This window comes from Lycium barbarum, chromosome 9 (genome assembly GCF_019175385.1).
Source record: "Lycium barbarum isolate Lr01 chromosome 9, ASM1917538v2, whole genome shotgun sequence".
NCBI lineage: Eukaryota > Viridiplantae > Streptophyta > Magnoliopsida > Solanales > Solanaceae > Lycium > Lycium barbarum.
This window is the reverse complement of record NC_083345.1, coordinates 92,378,393-92,392,701: the sequence shown is the minus strand read 5'-3', so window position 1 is coordinate 92,392,701 and position 14,309 is coordinate 92,378,393. Positions and strand designations below refer to the sequence as shown.

The following is a 14,309-nucleotide window of genomic DNA, read 5'->3' as shown; positions in this document are numbered from 1 at the left end:
TTTTGGCTTATAAGCTGTTTTCAGCTTATAAGCTGCTTTAGATAAACTAAGTCAAATGGGTCCAATTATTTTTTTGAGCTTATTTTAAGCATAAAATGACTTTAAACTGGTCAGTCAAACACTCAAAAAAGCTGAAAATAGCTTATAAGCCAATCCAAACGGGCTCTAAGTACGATAGATAATTTGAAAGGAAGATAGTATTATCGTTGTGGCTTTTTGGGCGGCGGAGGTTTCCCTCAGCTTCAAAATTCAAAATAGAGTCCTCAATCTGTAAATAACTCCCGATCCATGCCCTATCTTCGTAACACCCAATAAAACCTTTTTATATAAAACCCTCCTCTCCTTTCAAATCAAAATCAAAACCCTCCGCCATTACACACGACACTCTTTTCACTCTGTGTATCTCTCTCTCTTCTCATCTGCTAGGGTTTTTCATCTAAGGATGTCGTTGAGACCGAACGCGAGAACCGAGATTCGTCGGAACCGGTACAAGGTTGCTGTGGATGCTGAGGAAGGTCGGAGGAGAAGAGAGGATAATATGGTTGAGATTCGTAAGAATAAGAGAGAAGAGAACTTACAGAAGAAAAGACGTGAAGGCCTTCAATCTAATCAGCAATTTACTGTACCTGTTCAGACCACCAATGAAAAGAAGGTCGATAATAAGAACCTTATCTTCATTTTAATTGCAGTAAATTTAGATCCGATTACTGTTTTACCTTTTTTACTATCCCGAATTTATTATTGCGCATCTTTTCATAATTGTTGTGTTTCTGTTTTGCTTGAGCCGAGGGTTTATCGGAAACAACCTTTCTACCTAACAAGGTAGGTGTAAGGTCTTTGTACGCTCTATCAGACCCCACTGTGTGAGATTACACTTGGTATGTTGTTGTTGTTGTTGTTGTACTTTTATCTCTTTTTACGTTTTTTTGTGTGTCTAATTTGGTTGCTTATTGGTTGAATAATGTTTTTCCATTAGGGTTAGAGTTTGAAGCTAGAAAAATGTTTGGCTAGATTGTGAGATTTAGTAGGCATTTGGCCATATAAACCAAATATTTTCACTTTATTTGGAATTTTTGAAGTTTGAGTTGAAGATGGAGTTGTGTTTTGTTATAATTTTTGCAAAGAATATTTAGTTGTTTGAATGTATTGAAAGTGAAAAAAATGAAAACAGAATTTTAGGTGTTTTCCAAATTCCAAATACTTCAAGTTGTATTTGGTTTTTTCATGGCGAAATGCTGATTTTCAAATAAAGTAAAAAAAAAGTTCCATAAAAAAGTGAATAAATCTCATGGCCAAACAGGTCCTTAGAATTTTCATGTTAGTAGTAATCTTCTAGATTCTGCAATGATTTTGGATTAGTATTTTCATTAAACTTGAAGTTTATTGGTTTTCTTTTTCATTTTTTGAAATTAGTTTTCTCGTACTTAATTGTTTTATTATTTATTATTTAATGTTGAACAATATGGAGCTAATTAGATATTGAGGATTCATATATTTGACCACAACTAGTATGTGCATAATAGTAGTAGTTGTGTGCTAGTGATGGTTAAGTGTTGGATAGATGTGGCTTTTCTTTTATGTCAGATGGAAATGTTCTCTAACTAGTTTTCTTTAATTTGTTGACTTATCGGTAGTGTTGTGTCCTTTAGCAGGTATTGAGTTTATTTGAAATGTTTTCATTTGCAGCTGGAGAATTTACCAGCAATGGTTGCGGGTGTTTGGATGGAAGATGGCAATCAACAGCTTGAAGCTACTACTCAGTTTCGGAAGCTGCTTTCGATAGGTAATCATTGTTATTATGGGTTTGTGATATTGTTCCCTTTCTCCTCTATTGTGGTTACTTGGACTTTGAGTTAATCTTTAATCATATTATTTACAGAAAGGAGTCCCCCAATTGAGGAAGTAATTCAAGCAGGTGTTGTTCCTCGTTTTGTTCAATTTCTTATGAGGGACGACTTTCCACAACTTCAGGTATTTACCCCCTTGCTTTATTATTCTTGAAGTTCCCTATGGGGTTGAAAAGTAGTTTTAATAGCGCCTAACCATTTTACTTCCAATGATTTTAGTTTGAGGCTGCATGGGCTCTTACAAATATTGCTTCGGGGACATCTGAGCATACCAAGGTGGTGATTGAATCTGGTGCAGTCCCAATTTTTGTGAAACTTCTTGGTTCTCCAAGTGATGATGTGCGAGAGCAGGTACACACTGGTAGAAGCAAATTCAGACTTTCATAACTTATTTATGGTTGTTTGTCTCTGTAAGCTATTGTCAATTATTCGGTACTATTGTTTGATTTATGGCATTGAGAAGATATGTTCCCCTTCCTCATTTAGGCTGTGTGGGCTCTTGGAAATGTTGCTGGTGATTCCCCAAAATGCCGTGATCTTGTCCTTAGCTGTGGAGCTTTGGTTCCCTTGCTGGCTCAGCTGAATCCAAATGCCAAGCTCTCTATGTTGAGAAATGCAACATGGACACTTTCAAATTTCTGCAGAGGCAAACCACAGCCTGCTTTTGATCAGGTGGCTCCTTAAGGCTTGATTAGCTATTATGTCTACTAAATTGCAAATATAAAGTGGTGATCACTGTTAAGCACTATTTCAATTAATAAAGATCAAGTGTAACAGATTTTCATTATTAGTCACATTCTTTATTAGTGATGCTGCGAAATATCTAATTTTTATTGCTCATACGAAGTGTTGCTTGGTAGCTTGTTCCTTCCCATCTTTCTCAAAAGGTGATAGGTAGTTCATGCTTTTGAAATGAGCTCAATCCTTGAAAAACTTTTGGCTTTTGTACTCTGTGAGGCCTTAAAATAAAGATCTTAAACAACTATATGTCTAGATACACTTGACCTGCCAACTCAATATATCTCTTTTCGCTGGGCAAGTTAAGCAATTTTTATTTCTTGTTAGTAGTGGTTCTGAACAAATTATGAGTGCAAGCTTCTTTGTCACTTCCATAAATAACTATATGTGATTTTCTTGTTGCTATTGCTGAACAAAATTATTCAAACTGCCATTTTCAACCAATGCATTGTTAAGGTATGTTGTTTTTACGTTGTTAGTATGTCGTATATGTCCTTATTCTTACACTTGTCATTCTTAGGTGCTTTAATTTCATAGTAATACTTGATACACAAAGGACAAGCATGACAATCTGATGATTCTATGCATAATCTAAACATGTGAGCTCAACTCTGCAGACAAAGCCTGCACTTCCAGCTCTTCAACAACTTATTCATTCAACCGATGAAGAAGTTTTGACTGATGCTTGCTGGGCACTTTCATATCTCTCTGATGGTACAAATGATAAAATTCAAGCTGTTATTGATTCTGGAGTATGCCCACGTTTAGTTGAGTTATTACTGTAAGTACTTGGTGTATTGTTTCAGTTTATTTGTAGATTATGAAGAGCTTAAAATTTCCTCTTTTATACGGGTTAGTTTTTGTATGTCTTGATTCTGAATGACTGATTTAATTTAAACATTTCAGCCACCCATCTCCATCGGTCTTGATCCCTGCTCTTCGGACTGTTGGAAATATTGTGACTGGAGATGATATGCAAACTCAGGTAAAGTGTTAATGGATGTTACTTCCTTCCAAATTATCTACTTGCTGATGATACACCAGCTGTTTGTTTTCTGCATTTGATACTATATCAATGCATTTTTAATGGTGGAAGGAACTGGTAACATGTTTACTTTACGTTGCTTTGTTTTCAGTGATCTAGCCAAACAGAGTGCATGTTTAGTTGTTGTGAGGAGGTGATATAACTTCCATTTGCCTGTATCATACCCCTCGTTCTGTCTTTGAAATGCAAAAAAAAAGTATAATGGAACAAGTCATGTTAGTCCCTTTTGTCTGAGAATAAGAGTCTGAATTAGTCCCTAGTTGAGGTGGGAATAAGATCAAGATATGAGCCTCATTGATTATAATATATAGAAAAAACCTAAGTTGCGCGGACTCTCCACTTTCGATGCTGCGCCCGTGTCGGATTCTCCAAAAATACTCTACTTTTGGAGAATCCGACACGCACCTGTTGAAATTTTTGAAGAGTCCGAGCAACATAGGAAAAAACTATTTTATGCCTTTACCTAAATCTTAATTTATGATCAATTAAAAAAACTCTTATGCCTTCACTTGAACTTTGTTTTATCTTTTTTTTTTTTTTTGGTAACTGAATATTTATATTACCAAACGTGAGTATTTACATAGCAGCTGCATTCCATAGACACATCTGGCCCAGGAACCAGTAATCATCTAAATTACTATTGCTCTATGCTTTATTTGTAAGACATCTTAGGTTTTTTGGGCTTTACTTTATGCTTGGCCTTATCTGACCTCTTTTTATGCTTTCTATTGAGCCGAGGGTTTTTTGGAAACAGCCATCCTACCTTGGTAGGAGTAAGGTCTGCGTACACTATACCCTCCCCAGACCCCACGTTGTGGGATTTCACTGGGTTGTTGTTGTTGTTGTACTTTATGTGCATCATACATTATCAGTTGGATTTTCTTAGCGTATTTTTTACTTCAGTTGTTGAAGAGTTTAATTTTTATTGATATTTATTATTATACATGAATATTATATTCATGTATATTATTATTTACTTAAGTTTTCGTTATTCTTGATTGTATTAGACATATTCTTATGTGTGATTCACAATATACATTCTTCAAAGGCTAATAAACACAAATATGGTTCACCTTTATAATTTAGGGGCATTTTTGTCAAATGTCTTATCTTATTTGAGAAGATGATGTCTTCTTCCGAAGTTTTATCTGTCTTAACCTAACCTTGGGTGGAATTTTGTCAGAGAATTATTCACATTCTAAATTGCAATTTCTTGACGGGGTTGAAACTATGTTTATATATGTGGTTTTTTTGTATAATGTCAGATAATGAAGCTTATTTTTCTAACTAATCAAATCCTTCTATTAGTAGCTTGTTGTCTGATAGCTTAAGAAAAAATGGTATCTTATTGTCTGATGTCAAATGCTGAAGCTAACTTTCTTACTAATAAAATCTCTTTTCAGTGTATCATCAACCATCAGGCTTTGCCCTGTCTTTTGAACTTGTTGAATGGTAATCACAAGAAGAGTATTAAGAAGGAAGCTTGCTGGACAATTTCAAACATCACAGCTGGCAACAGGGAGCAAATTCAGGTAGTGCTGGGCATGTAATTCTGGTTTCATGGATAGTTTTTATAAATATTGCTCCCCCACTGTCAACCCCCTCTCCCTCTTCCCAAAGAAAAAAGAAAGACACAAAGAAAGAAAAAGAACTGGACTAAAAAAAGAAGTCACCTTTCTCATGACCCTTCTTTCTTGAGGATGTTTATTTATTGTTTTCACTTGGGCTTCATGGTTATGTTGACCTTTCTATGCTGCAGTGTGTGGTTGAGGCTGGTATTTTTGGCCCCCTTGTTAATTTGCTACAAAATGCGGAGTTTGATATAAAAAAGGAGGCTGCATGGGCAATCTCAAATGCCACATCTGGGGGTTCACATGAGCAGATCAAGTAAGATTTTGATATTCTGATTGTGCACCATGAGCTGTCAGCATACACTGAGACATATGCTCTGTTTATGTTTTCATTACCTGCAGGTTCCTTGTTAGTCAAGGTTGTATCAAACCATTGTGTGATCTCCTCATTTGTCCTGACCCAAGGATTGTCACAGTTTGTCTTGAAGGGCTTGAAAATATTTTGAAGGTTGGGGAAGCTGAGAAGAATTTGGGCCGGACAGCAGATGTAAATCATTATGCTCAGCTGATTGATGATGCTGAAGGTTTAGAAAAAATTGAGAATCTGCAAAGCCATGACAATCAAGAGATTTATGAAAAGGCAGTTAAGATTCTTGAGACGTACTGGTTGGAAGAAGATGACGAGACGATGCCACCTGGTGATGCACCCCAACAGGGTTTTCAGTTTGGAGGTGGCGAGGTCTCTGTGCCCTCTGGGGGATTCAGCTTCAACTAAAGGTCTGCATCTTTTTTGTTGTCCACATGTTTCTACAAAAAACTTTTTGCCTAAGTAGTTTCTCGGGGCATGAATATTTATGTATCTTAGCTGCTTTACAAATTTTGATTGCAGATTCGATTGGTGATGCAGTATATGTGATGGCAAATTGGCTTCATTTGTTCCAATTTAAAGTTGTAAAAGTTGCAAGGTTGACTTTTTGGGATGGTGGGAAGTAATGACAGTAAGAATCGTGTTTCATCTTTTCACTTGTTGCAGTTAGCCTGAATTGCGAATTTGCTCTGGAGATTTTTAGTTCTATTCTTCTTCCTGCCCGTTTTCCCCTTTGCTTTAGCTGGTAGTAGTTTGTTTCACTTTTAGATCTTTTGCTGGGAATTTTGAAGTTCCTAAGAACCTCTGTGCGCGGCTTAAAATGATGACTAAAGCAATCACCTTTTCTTGGTGCTGAAATATTGATGTCTTGAATCTTTGGCATTCTTTCCATGTCACTTGGGAGTGATGATAAAAGCTTGTTGTATTTGACTATAATCTACAGACCATCCTGTTTTATAATAATTCAAAAGTTGTTGAATTTACTCTCGGAAGTTGCTTTCCTCTTGTTGTTCCTTTCTCCCATAGTCTACTCGATATCCTAACGATTTTCTGGTTGCATGGGTTCTCTTTTAAATCAGTATCGTTATTTGATATGAATGCACAGTTGGATGAAAAGCTTCTTTGGCAGATTGTACTCGTTCAAAGTAATATCTCAGTTCATCCCTAGCTCCCTGGCAGTTATTGTTTAGATTCATCTTTTAATAGTCTTTCGCCAGAACACATTATGATTTCATATAGTAATAGATTGTAGAAGGTTAGGCAGTTGGTGCATATAAGATGGTACTTTCGTGTGGCTCGTTGTGACTAGTAAAAAACAACACATCCTTGAGTGTAACCCTAAACGTGTGTTCTCAAATTTTATCGCCTTTCACATTACTTTACTATGTACGTGTGTTCTCAAATTTTATCACCTTTCACCTTACTTTACTGCTATATAAGGGAGAATAATCATCTTTTGTAATCCTCGCATGAATGTTTGTCTCCTTTTACCCCTAATTGAAGTTCTTAACGTTTTGGTAAATTTTGAGAATTTTATGAACTTTTTATTTTATGCCACTGAAAATGGGATGTCATGAAAAAGGTTATAGAGCCCTCATAAAGCATACATACATATTATAGTTTTTTATGTGAATATTGTTAAACTTCTTTTAAATTATATTTTTTTTCTTAAGAATTTATTATGAGAAAATGCCTGGAATGCATCGTAACATTTGACCTGTTTAATTATTAAACACCTAACTTTAATGGGCGACCTATTACCTCATTGGTTTTATTTTTTTTTTGTATTTTTGTACCTTTTTTCGAACATTTTTTACATGGGCATGTCAACACGAAGCAGTAGCGTGTAAGGGCATTTTTTAACATGGCCACATTAGCGCCATGTTAGATTTTTTTTTTAAATTTTAGTCTTATTATTCATTTGATTTTTTTTATTAATTATATTTACACTAATTAAACTCTAATTAACCATTAAAATCATTCAATAATTTTATCTTCTTCATCACTAAGAGCCTGTTTGGATGGACTTAAAAAAAGCAGTTTATAAGCTGGAAACTGCTTATAAGCCAAAAAAAAAAAAATTGGGGTAAGCCAACTTATTTTTTTTGGATTATAAGCTGCTTTAGATAAGCTAAGTCAAACGGATCCAAATAATTTTTTGGGCTTATTTTAAGCACAAAATGACTTTAAGCTGCCAGCTAAACACTCAAAAAAGCTGAAAACAGCTTATAAGTAACTTATAAGCCAATCCAAACGGGCTCTAAATCATTCCACCACCACATCTCACCGGAAAAATCATATCCGCCGCCATCAATTTCACCACCACATCTCATCTGTTTCAAGAGTAATTTTTTTAGGCAAAAGCGCTTGGGACCCCTTGAACTTATAACTTTTTATACGGTGTACACCTAAACTATGCGGAGGCTTAAAAACCCCCCTGAACTTGCAACTTTAAGTGTCCACACCCCCTTAAGTGTCCACACCCCTCAGCCGTGTAAACACGCGCTATACACGGTGTAAAAAATGCTGATGTGGTTGTCCACGTAGATATCCACGTAGATAATTACAACCCGACCCAAGTTACCCATTTATTTTAACTTTAAGTTAAACATTGGCATTTAAACCTCTTTATCTGTCAAAATTTTTTACCCTCACCGATGGTTTGTCTCCCACATCTGTTCTCCCCCAAAAATCAGAGTTAGGGTTTACTTGTAAGTGGGCAATTTGTAAGTGATTCCGGTCTCTTTTAGGTTATTTTGTGATCTTCTTAGTGATTCCGATCAGTTGCTGCTATTGTTGCTTCGATTTTCAACATTTTGGCTGAAATTCTTACAAGGTAAGTGATTATCCACGGTTAAAATGTGTTTTGTGTTTGTTTTCATCGTGTTTAAGCTTGTTTCTTTGTAGGGTTTTTGTTTATTATTCCGACTAGGGTTCAGTCGTGGGTTTCATCTAGTGTTCCGATTAGGGTTTTGATTTGTGCTAAAACTATGATGATAATGAGTTTGTGTTCTTATAAATTGATTGTATTGTGTTGAAATTTTCAATTTTGTGCATGCATGGCTGTTAGGGTTTTCTTGTAATTTCTTCCAAGAATTAGGGCATTTCTGTAAAGTCTTAATTATTAGATTATGTTTAGTATTGTTAAAAATTGGGGTTTTTTTTTGTAAATAATTGATGCATAGTTGTATGTTTGTGTCTAATTGAACATTTGATGTCTGTTTGTAAACTAGTTGTTTATTTGTATGTTTATGTTTTAATTTTCTGGTTATTATTCATTGTTGATAGGTTGACATGACTTCTAAGTATCTTAACTTAAGGTTCAAAGTTGGGGGTATGTTGGTTAGTGAGGTAGGGCCAATCTACGTTGGGGGTAAAACTGAACATGTGTTCAATGTTGATGAAGATCACATGTCTATTCTTGAAATAGTAGATTATTGTAAGTCATTTGGGGTAACTAAGTTAGGGAAAACATATGCAGTTCCATAGAGCAACATTTGAAGCAGATTTTAAGTCTAAGCTTGATGGTCTAGCTAAGTTGGATAGAGGTATTGTGGAGGACCTTATCAAGTACAACAAAGAGAGATGGTGTAAAGCATACTTCCGGTGTAAAGCATACTTCCAAACTTTCTCCAAATGTGACAGTGTGGATAATAACATGGCAGAAAGTTTCAATGCATGGATCTTGGGACCAAGGCACAAGATTATTGTTTCAATGTTGGAAGAAATCAGAATTAAGGTGATGAACAGGATTCCTAAGTCAAGAACATTTGCTGAAAGCTGGACGGAGGATGTATCTCCAATGGCAATGATGGTGTTCAATGTCAATGTAGAGAGATCAATGCAATGCAACATTGATTGGAATGGTGATGAAGGTTTTGAAGTGCTAGAAGGGTCATATAGGCATACTGTGAATTTGGGTCAACAAAAGTGTAGCTGCAGATCATGGGAATTGAAGGGGATCCCATGTGCTCATGCTATTGCAGCTATGAACCATTTGAATATGGATGCATCACAAGCAATTTCGAGTTGGTACATAAAAGACAAATATTTGAAGGCTTATTCTAACTTCATTCAGCCAGTTCCAAACATGAAAATGTGGCCAGACAGTACCAATCCAATTGTTGAGCCACCTAAAGTGAGAAAGATGCATGGTAGACCAACTAAGAACAGAAAAAAAAAAAGATTGGAGAAGTGAGAAAATCAGGGAAGTTGCCAAAGTATGGGATAACAATGACTTGTTCAATCTGCAAAGGAGCCAATCATAACAAAAGGGGTTGTCCAAAGAATCCTATGGCTAAGACAAATTCAAGAACCACACCACAGGTATACCTGCTTGCATTGCTTACTATTTCTTATTGCTTAAATTGCTTAGTATACTTGCTTACATTGCTTAATCTGATTTGTACTATTCTAGTGTGCTGCACCCTCACAACAGTCCTCTAATGGAACTAAGAGAGGTAGAGGTCAATATGAAAGGGGAAGTACTAGCAGTAGAGGTGAAGGAACAAGTACTGGCACTAGAGGTAGAGGAACAGGTGCAAGAAGTGGTTACAAGATGCCAAGGGTTGTGGGACAAGGTGTATTTGTTTCTGGAACTGGATATACTGCAATTAATGTAAGTGTCGTCTTCTTAAATTGTTAGCCTTGTGTTTTCAAAAGTGAGCCCAAAAAATAACCAAGTATTCTTTATGTTGTAGCAACGTTTGCCAAGCAAAAGGAGGGTTAATACTGGTGTGAGGAGTTCTGCACATGTGACTGGTGATATTGGTTATCAACCAACTAAAGGACTGAAGTGGAAAGGCAAACAAGCTGTAACTCAAAGAGAACTTCGAGTCCAAAGTGCTGGGCATCGCATTCAAACCAGATCAAAAGCTGCTGGGATTCAAACAAGGGCGCAAACCAAGGCTAAGTCACCCTTAATAGCTGCTAAGGACAAAGTTCCCTCTAAGAGTGCAAATACAAGGGCAAAAGCTAAGGGAAAATCTCCTGCAAAGAAAGCTTCTTAGTTCATGTGTGGCTGGTGAATGTTACTTAGACTTCGACTAATGGTATTTTAGGTGTTTGTGGTTGTTGTTGAACAAAACTTAAACTTATGTGTTTTTTATGTTGTTGTGAATTTTGCTGTTTTAAGTGGCTGTGTATGCAGTTGTTTTTGGTTGAAACAATTAAGCACTTTGGTGTTGTTATGTTCATGAAACAATTAGGCACTTTGGTGGTACTATGAAATGCATCTATTTATGTAGTAGCCAACGTGTAAATGTGTGTGTTTTACAGTTTGATTTCTTTGTGAAATACAATGTTTGATTTCTTTGTGAAATACAACTGATTCAAGACATGTTAGAAGTAGCAGATATATTGCTTTAATCAGCAAAAACATACACTTACATCCGTCAAATATGTCCCCGTCATCTAACTTAACCAAAATTTACACAAAATGTTCCTTTATGTCAGCCAAAATGTGCCCCCTTCCATCTAAGTCAAGCTTAAACTAACTACATCCGACATACTTAGTCTTAAATCAGCGGGAAATTAGGATAAAGTACATTATCACATTACATATCAAACTTAAGCACAAGACTATCTTCAATGTCCTTCTCCACTTCAGCTGCTGTTGTTGCTTGTTAGTCTTCTTCAACAACCCCGAAATCACAATATTTGCTTGAATTGGAAACTCCGGATCATACCACTTGAAATACTTACAAGGAGTTCGAAATAGGGACTGCATTTCTATAAAAAAACAACATAATCAATGTTAAGAAATTTAACTAATACCAAATCAGATTAAAAAGTATGAATATTACATACCCCATAATGCGTACATCCGAGAAATCTACGTCCGGGATTGTCATCCGACCATGAAATTCTTGTGACTGGAGGACACCCACATGCACAAACAAGCCTAGTATTATAAATCATGGGTTCAAAGATTAATGGAAAGGAAGAAAATTGATGGCAAAGAGAAGAAATTTAATGGAGGAATTCTTGAAATTTCTAATATATGGTGGAGGAAAAGGGGTTATGGTGTATAAATAGGAAGAGAATAGAGAGAGAGACGTTGGGGAAGGAAAATGGTAATTTTAAGTTTTTAACCGTTGGGGGGTCTGATGTGGACAAAAAATAACCCCCTCACGCGCCATTGGACGTTTGAAGCCACTTTATGTGCCATGTGGACACTTAAGGGGGACGCGACGCATAAAGTTGCAAGTTCAGGGGGGTTTTTAAGCCTCCGCATAGTTTAGGTGTGCCTTGTATAAAAAGTTACAAGTTCAGGGGGGTCCCAACCGCTTTTGCCATTTTTTTATTTCAAAATCAACATTAGTGCCTTTTTATTTCTGCTTTATTTTGGGGTATCAGTTTTTGCTATATGGTTGTAGATAATGAAATTTTCATTTAAATCCAAATGAGATTCGGATTTCCAATAAAATAAATTATGGGCTAATATAATTGGATGAATTATTTAAGTCCAATAAACATGGATTTAATTAAAAGATCCAAATGCTAGCCCATTTAATCGGGCTACAAATGATGAGCCCATTCTGCTAAGCTCAAGATGTCACTTTCTTACAGGCCCAAATTGGTGCCACGCGTCAAATGATGTGGCACACCAAGTCAAATAAAGGAGCCTATAGCGTCATGCCACAGGTCAAAATGATGCAGCATGCCTAATCAAATCAAAGGCCAATGAATATGCGCCACATGTACAAGTGACATGTTCCGGCCAATCAAATATCGACATGTCAGCTTAATTCTGATTGGTCGAAAGAAGCCTGTCCTTATCACAAATCCTCCATCCTACAACTATAAATAGGGGTCTCATAATTCAGAAAAAGCACAGAAATTCTAACAAGAAGCCAGAGCGAGGTCGTGGATCAAACGCCGCAGATTTCTCTACAAGCTAAAAGCATTCAAGCATTCAAGTATTTCTCTAGAAGTTCTAGAGATCCAGACGAAGATTCAAGATCAAGCTTCAAGCCTTGAATCCAAGTACAAGTTCAAGATCAAGACCACCAGATTCAAGATCAAGCTCACAGGCCCCTGAATCCAAGTGCAAGTCAAGATCAAATCCATTAAGTTCAAGATCAAGCTCAAAATCCCTTGAATTTACTATAGAAAAGGCGAATCAGAGGAATCATAGAGATTGTAACACTCATATTCTGAAATCAAATACAAAGATTGTTGCGATATTTTCCTGTCTTGATTATTATTTTCTCGACGCGAATTTTATTGTCTACAAATTCTGGCACGCCCAGTGGGACAATCTCTACCTCTCATCTCAACTTTTCAATCATCAAAGTTTAACAACATCGAGATGACTTCAGAGAAGATCAACTCCAAATCAATTTCCTCTAAGGTTGCTAGCTCCAAGTTCTCTGCTGATGTGGAATGCATCCTCGACATTACCTTTGGTAGCATTGGACCAGTTACGAGGAGCAAAACAAGCATATTGGGACAACAAGCACTCCAAGTGTCGTCCGTAACAACTCCTGTTTTTGGATCTTCATCTCCAAAAGGAGCGAGATCCTCTACTGATGCATCAGAGGAAGGAAGCAGCATTACTGAAAAGATTAAGAAGACTCTAGCTCTACTTTATCTCTCTGGATCTAAGAACTCTGCTATGAAGGAAGATGATGATACTTCAAGTGACGGATCCTCTCCACTCACACCACATGAAGTAGGCCAGTCAAAGATCAACTTATGTGATAATCCATGCTATTCTCCAACATCCCCAACAATCATGCAAGCAATGGTAACTAACGCTTCATCAATGGAGGAGACACTGACAAACTTGGCAAAGGTGATTGATGGCTTGGCCAAGCATGTGCAAAATCAAGACGCTCGGATTGAGAAATTGATGGACAAGATGGATGGATTAATGGAAGGTGAATCCATCCATGCACATGGGAAGGGTCCATAAGTACAAGAGACTGAACCTCGTGCAAAACAGGTACCACCTACCAAGAAATCCCTGTTTCTTCTAAAGGGATGATTCCGCTTGACCGACTAAAGGAGTTCATCGAAGGGACTATCAAGGATAAGTATGAAGTTGCTGCCAAGTCTTCGTTTGCTTACGGAAAGTGTTACACCTCGGAAAAGTCCCCGTACATGTACAAGGAATAGACCAACGAAGGGTATGAGTGTGTGGTGTTTTACTAAGTAAGGGGTGATGATTCATGTATTTTTAGAAATAAGAAAGTGGTAGAATTTTATCCAGCCAGTGGTCGTAAAGTGATTTACGGCCCGTAAAGTGATTCACGGATCGTAAATCACCATCGTCCTCCAGCCTTCCAAAATCTCAACTTTCTGTTAAGTGTGGAAATCGTTAAATACGACTTGGTATACGGCCCGTAAACTGGTTTACGGACCGTAAACCTCGATCGTAAACTACCATGATCACTAGCCAACCTTTCTGTTTTGGACATGCTTAAATACGACCACACTATACGGTCCGTAAACTATGGTTTACGATCACTGTTCACCCTGACAATTGTTCATTAAAAATCAGATTTTGAGTTATTAAAAAGGGACCCAAGCCTCATTTTATTTCATTACTCATCCATACCATTCAAGAACACTCTAGAACTCTCTCAACACTTCATCCCTAGAAATTCGAGTGAATCAAAGGAAAACTAAGATCATCAACACCAAATCCAAGCAACAAAGTGTATGAAACCTAGTTGGAGGTCATCTTCTTCAAGAAATTCCAAAAGAGGTGAAGAAGGGTTTTAGTGCTAGAGGAG

The 14,309-nt window shown here is 36.8% G+C and overlaps 3 protein-coding genes across 4 annotated transcripts; all 3 read left to right on the top strand.

Moving 5' to 3' along the window:
- The first annotated feature begins 345 nt into the window (after positions 1–345).
- LOC132609079 (importin subunit alpha-1-like) lies at positions 346–6,551 on the top strand. Of its 2 annotated transcripts, none has more exons than XM_060322913.1 (11): positions 346–652; positions 1,687–1,783; positions 1,880–1,971; positions 2,067–2,198; positions 2,334–2,519; positions 3,203–3,366; positions 3,492–3,570; positions 5,034–5,162; positions 5,390–5,517; positions 5,604–5,978; positions 6,091–6,551. In XM_060322913.1, the coding sequence occupies exons 1-10, from the start codon at positions 443–445 to the stop codon at positions 5,974–5,976; spliced, it is 1,590 nt and encodes a 529-aa protein (XP_060178896.1). In that variant the 5' UTR covers positions 346–442; the 3' UTR covers positions 5,977–5,978; positions 6,091–6,551. The 2 variants fall into 2 exon arrangements, with proteins under 2 accessions (XP_060178896.1, XP_060178897.1); XM_060322914.1 differs by lacking the exon at positions 346–652 and adding an exon at positions 725–878.
- Positions 6,552–6,691: 140 nt separating this feature from the next.
- LOC132609080 (uncharacterized) lies at positions 6,692–10,823 on the top strand. Its single transcript, XM_060322915.1, has 3 exons — positions 6,692–9,894; positions 9,986–10,186; positions 10,269–10,823. The coding sequence occupies exons 1-3, from the start codon at positions 9,802–9,804 to the stop codon at positions 10,575–10,577; spliced, it is 603 nt and encodes a 200-aa protein (XP_060178898.1). The 5' UTR covers positions 6,692–9,801; the 3' UTR covers positions 10,578–10,823.
- On the top strand, positions 9,044–9,766 carry LOC132612037 (uncharacterized). The gene has a single exon (XM_060326384.1). The coding sequence runs from the start codon at positions 9,044–9,046 to the stop codon at positions 9,764–9,766; it is 723 nt and encodes a 240-aa protein (XP_060182367.1).
- Positions 10,824–14,309: the final 3,486 nt, after the last annotated feature.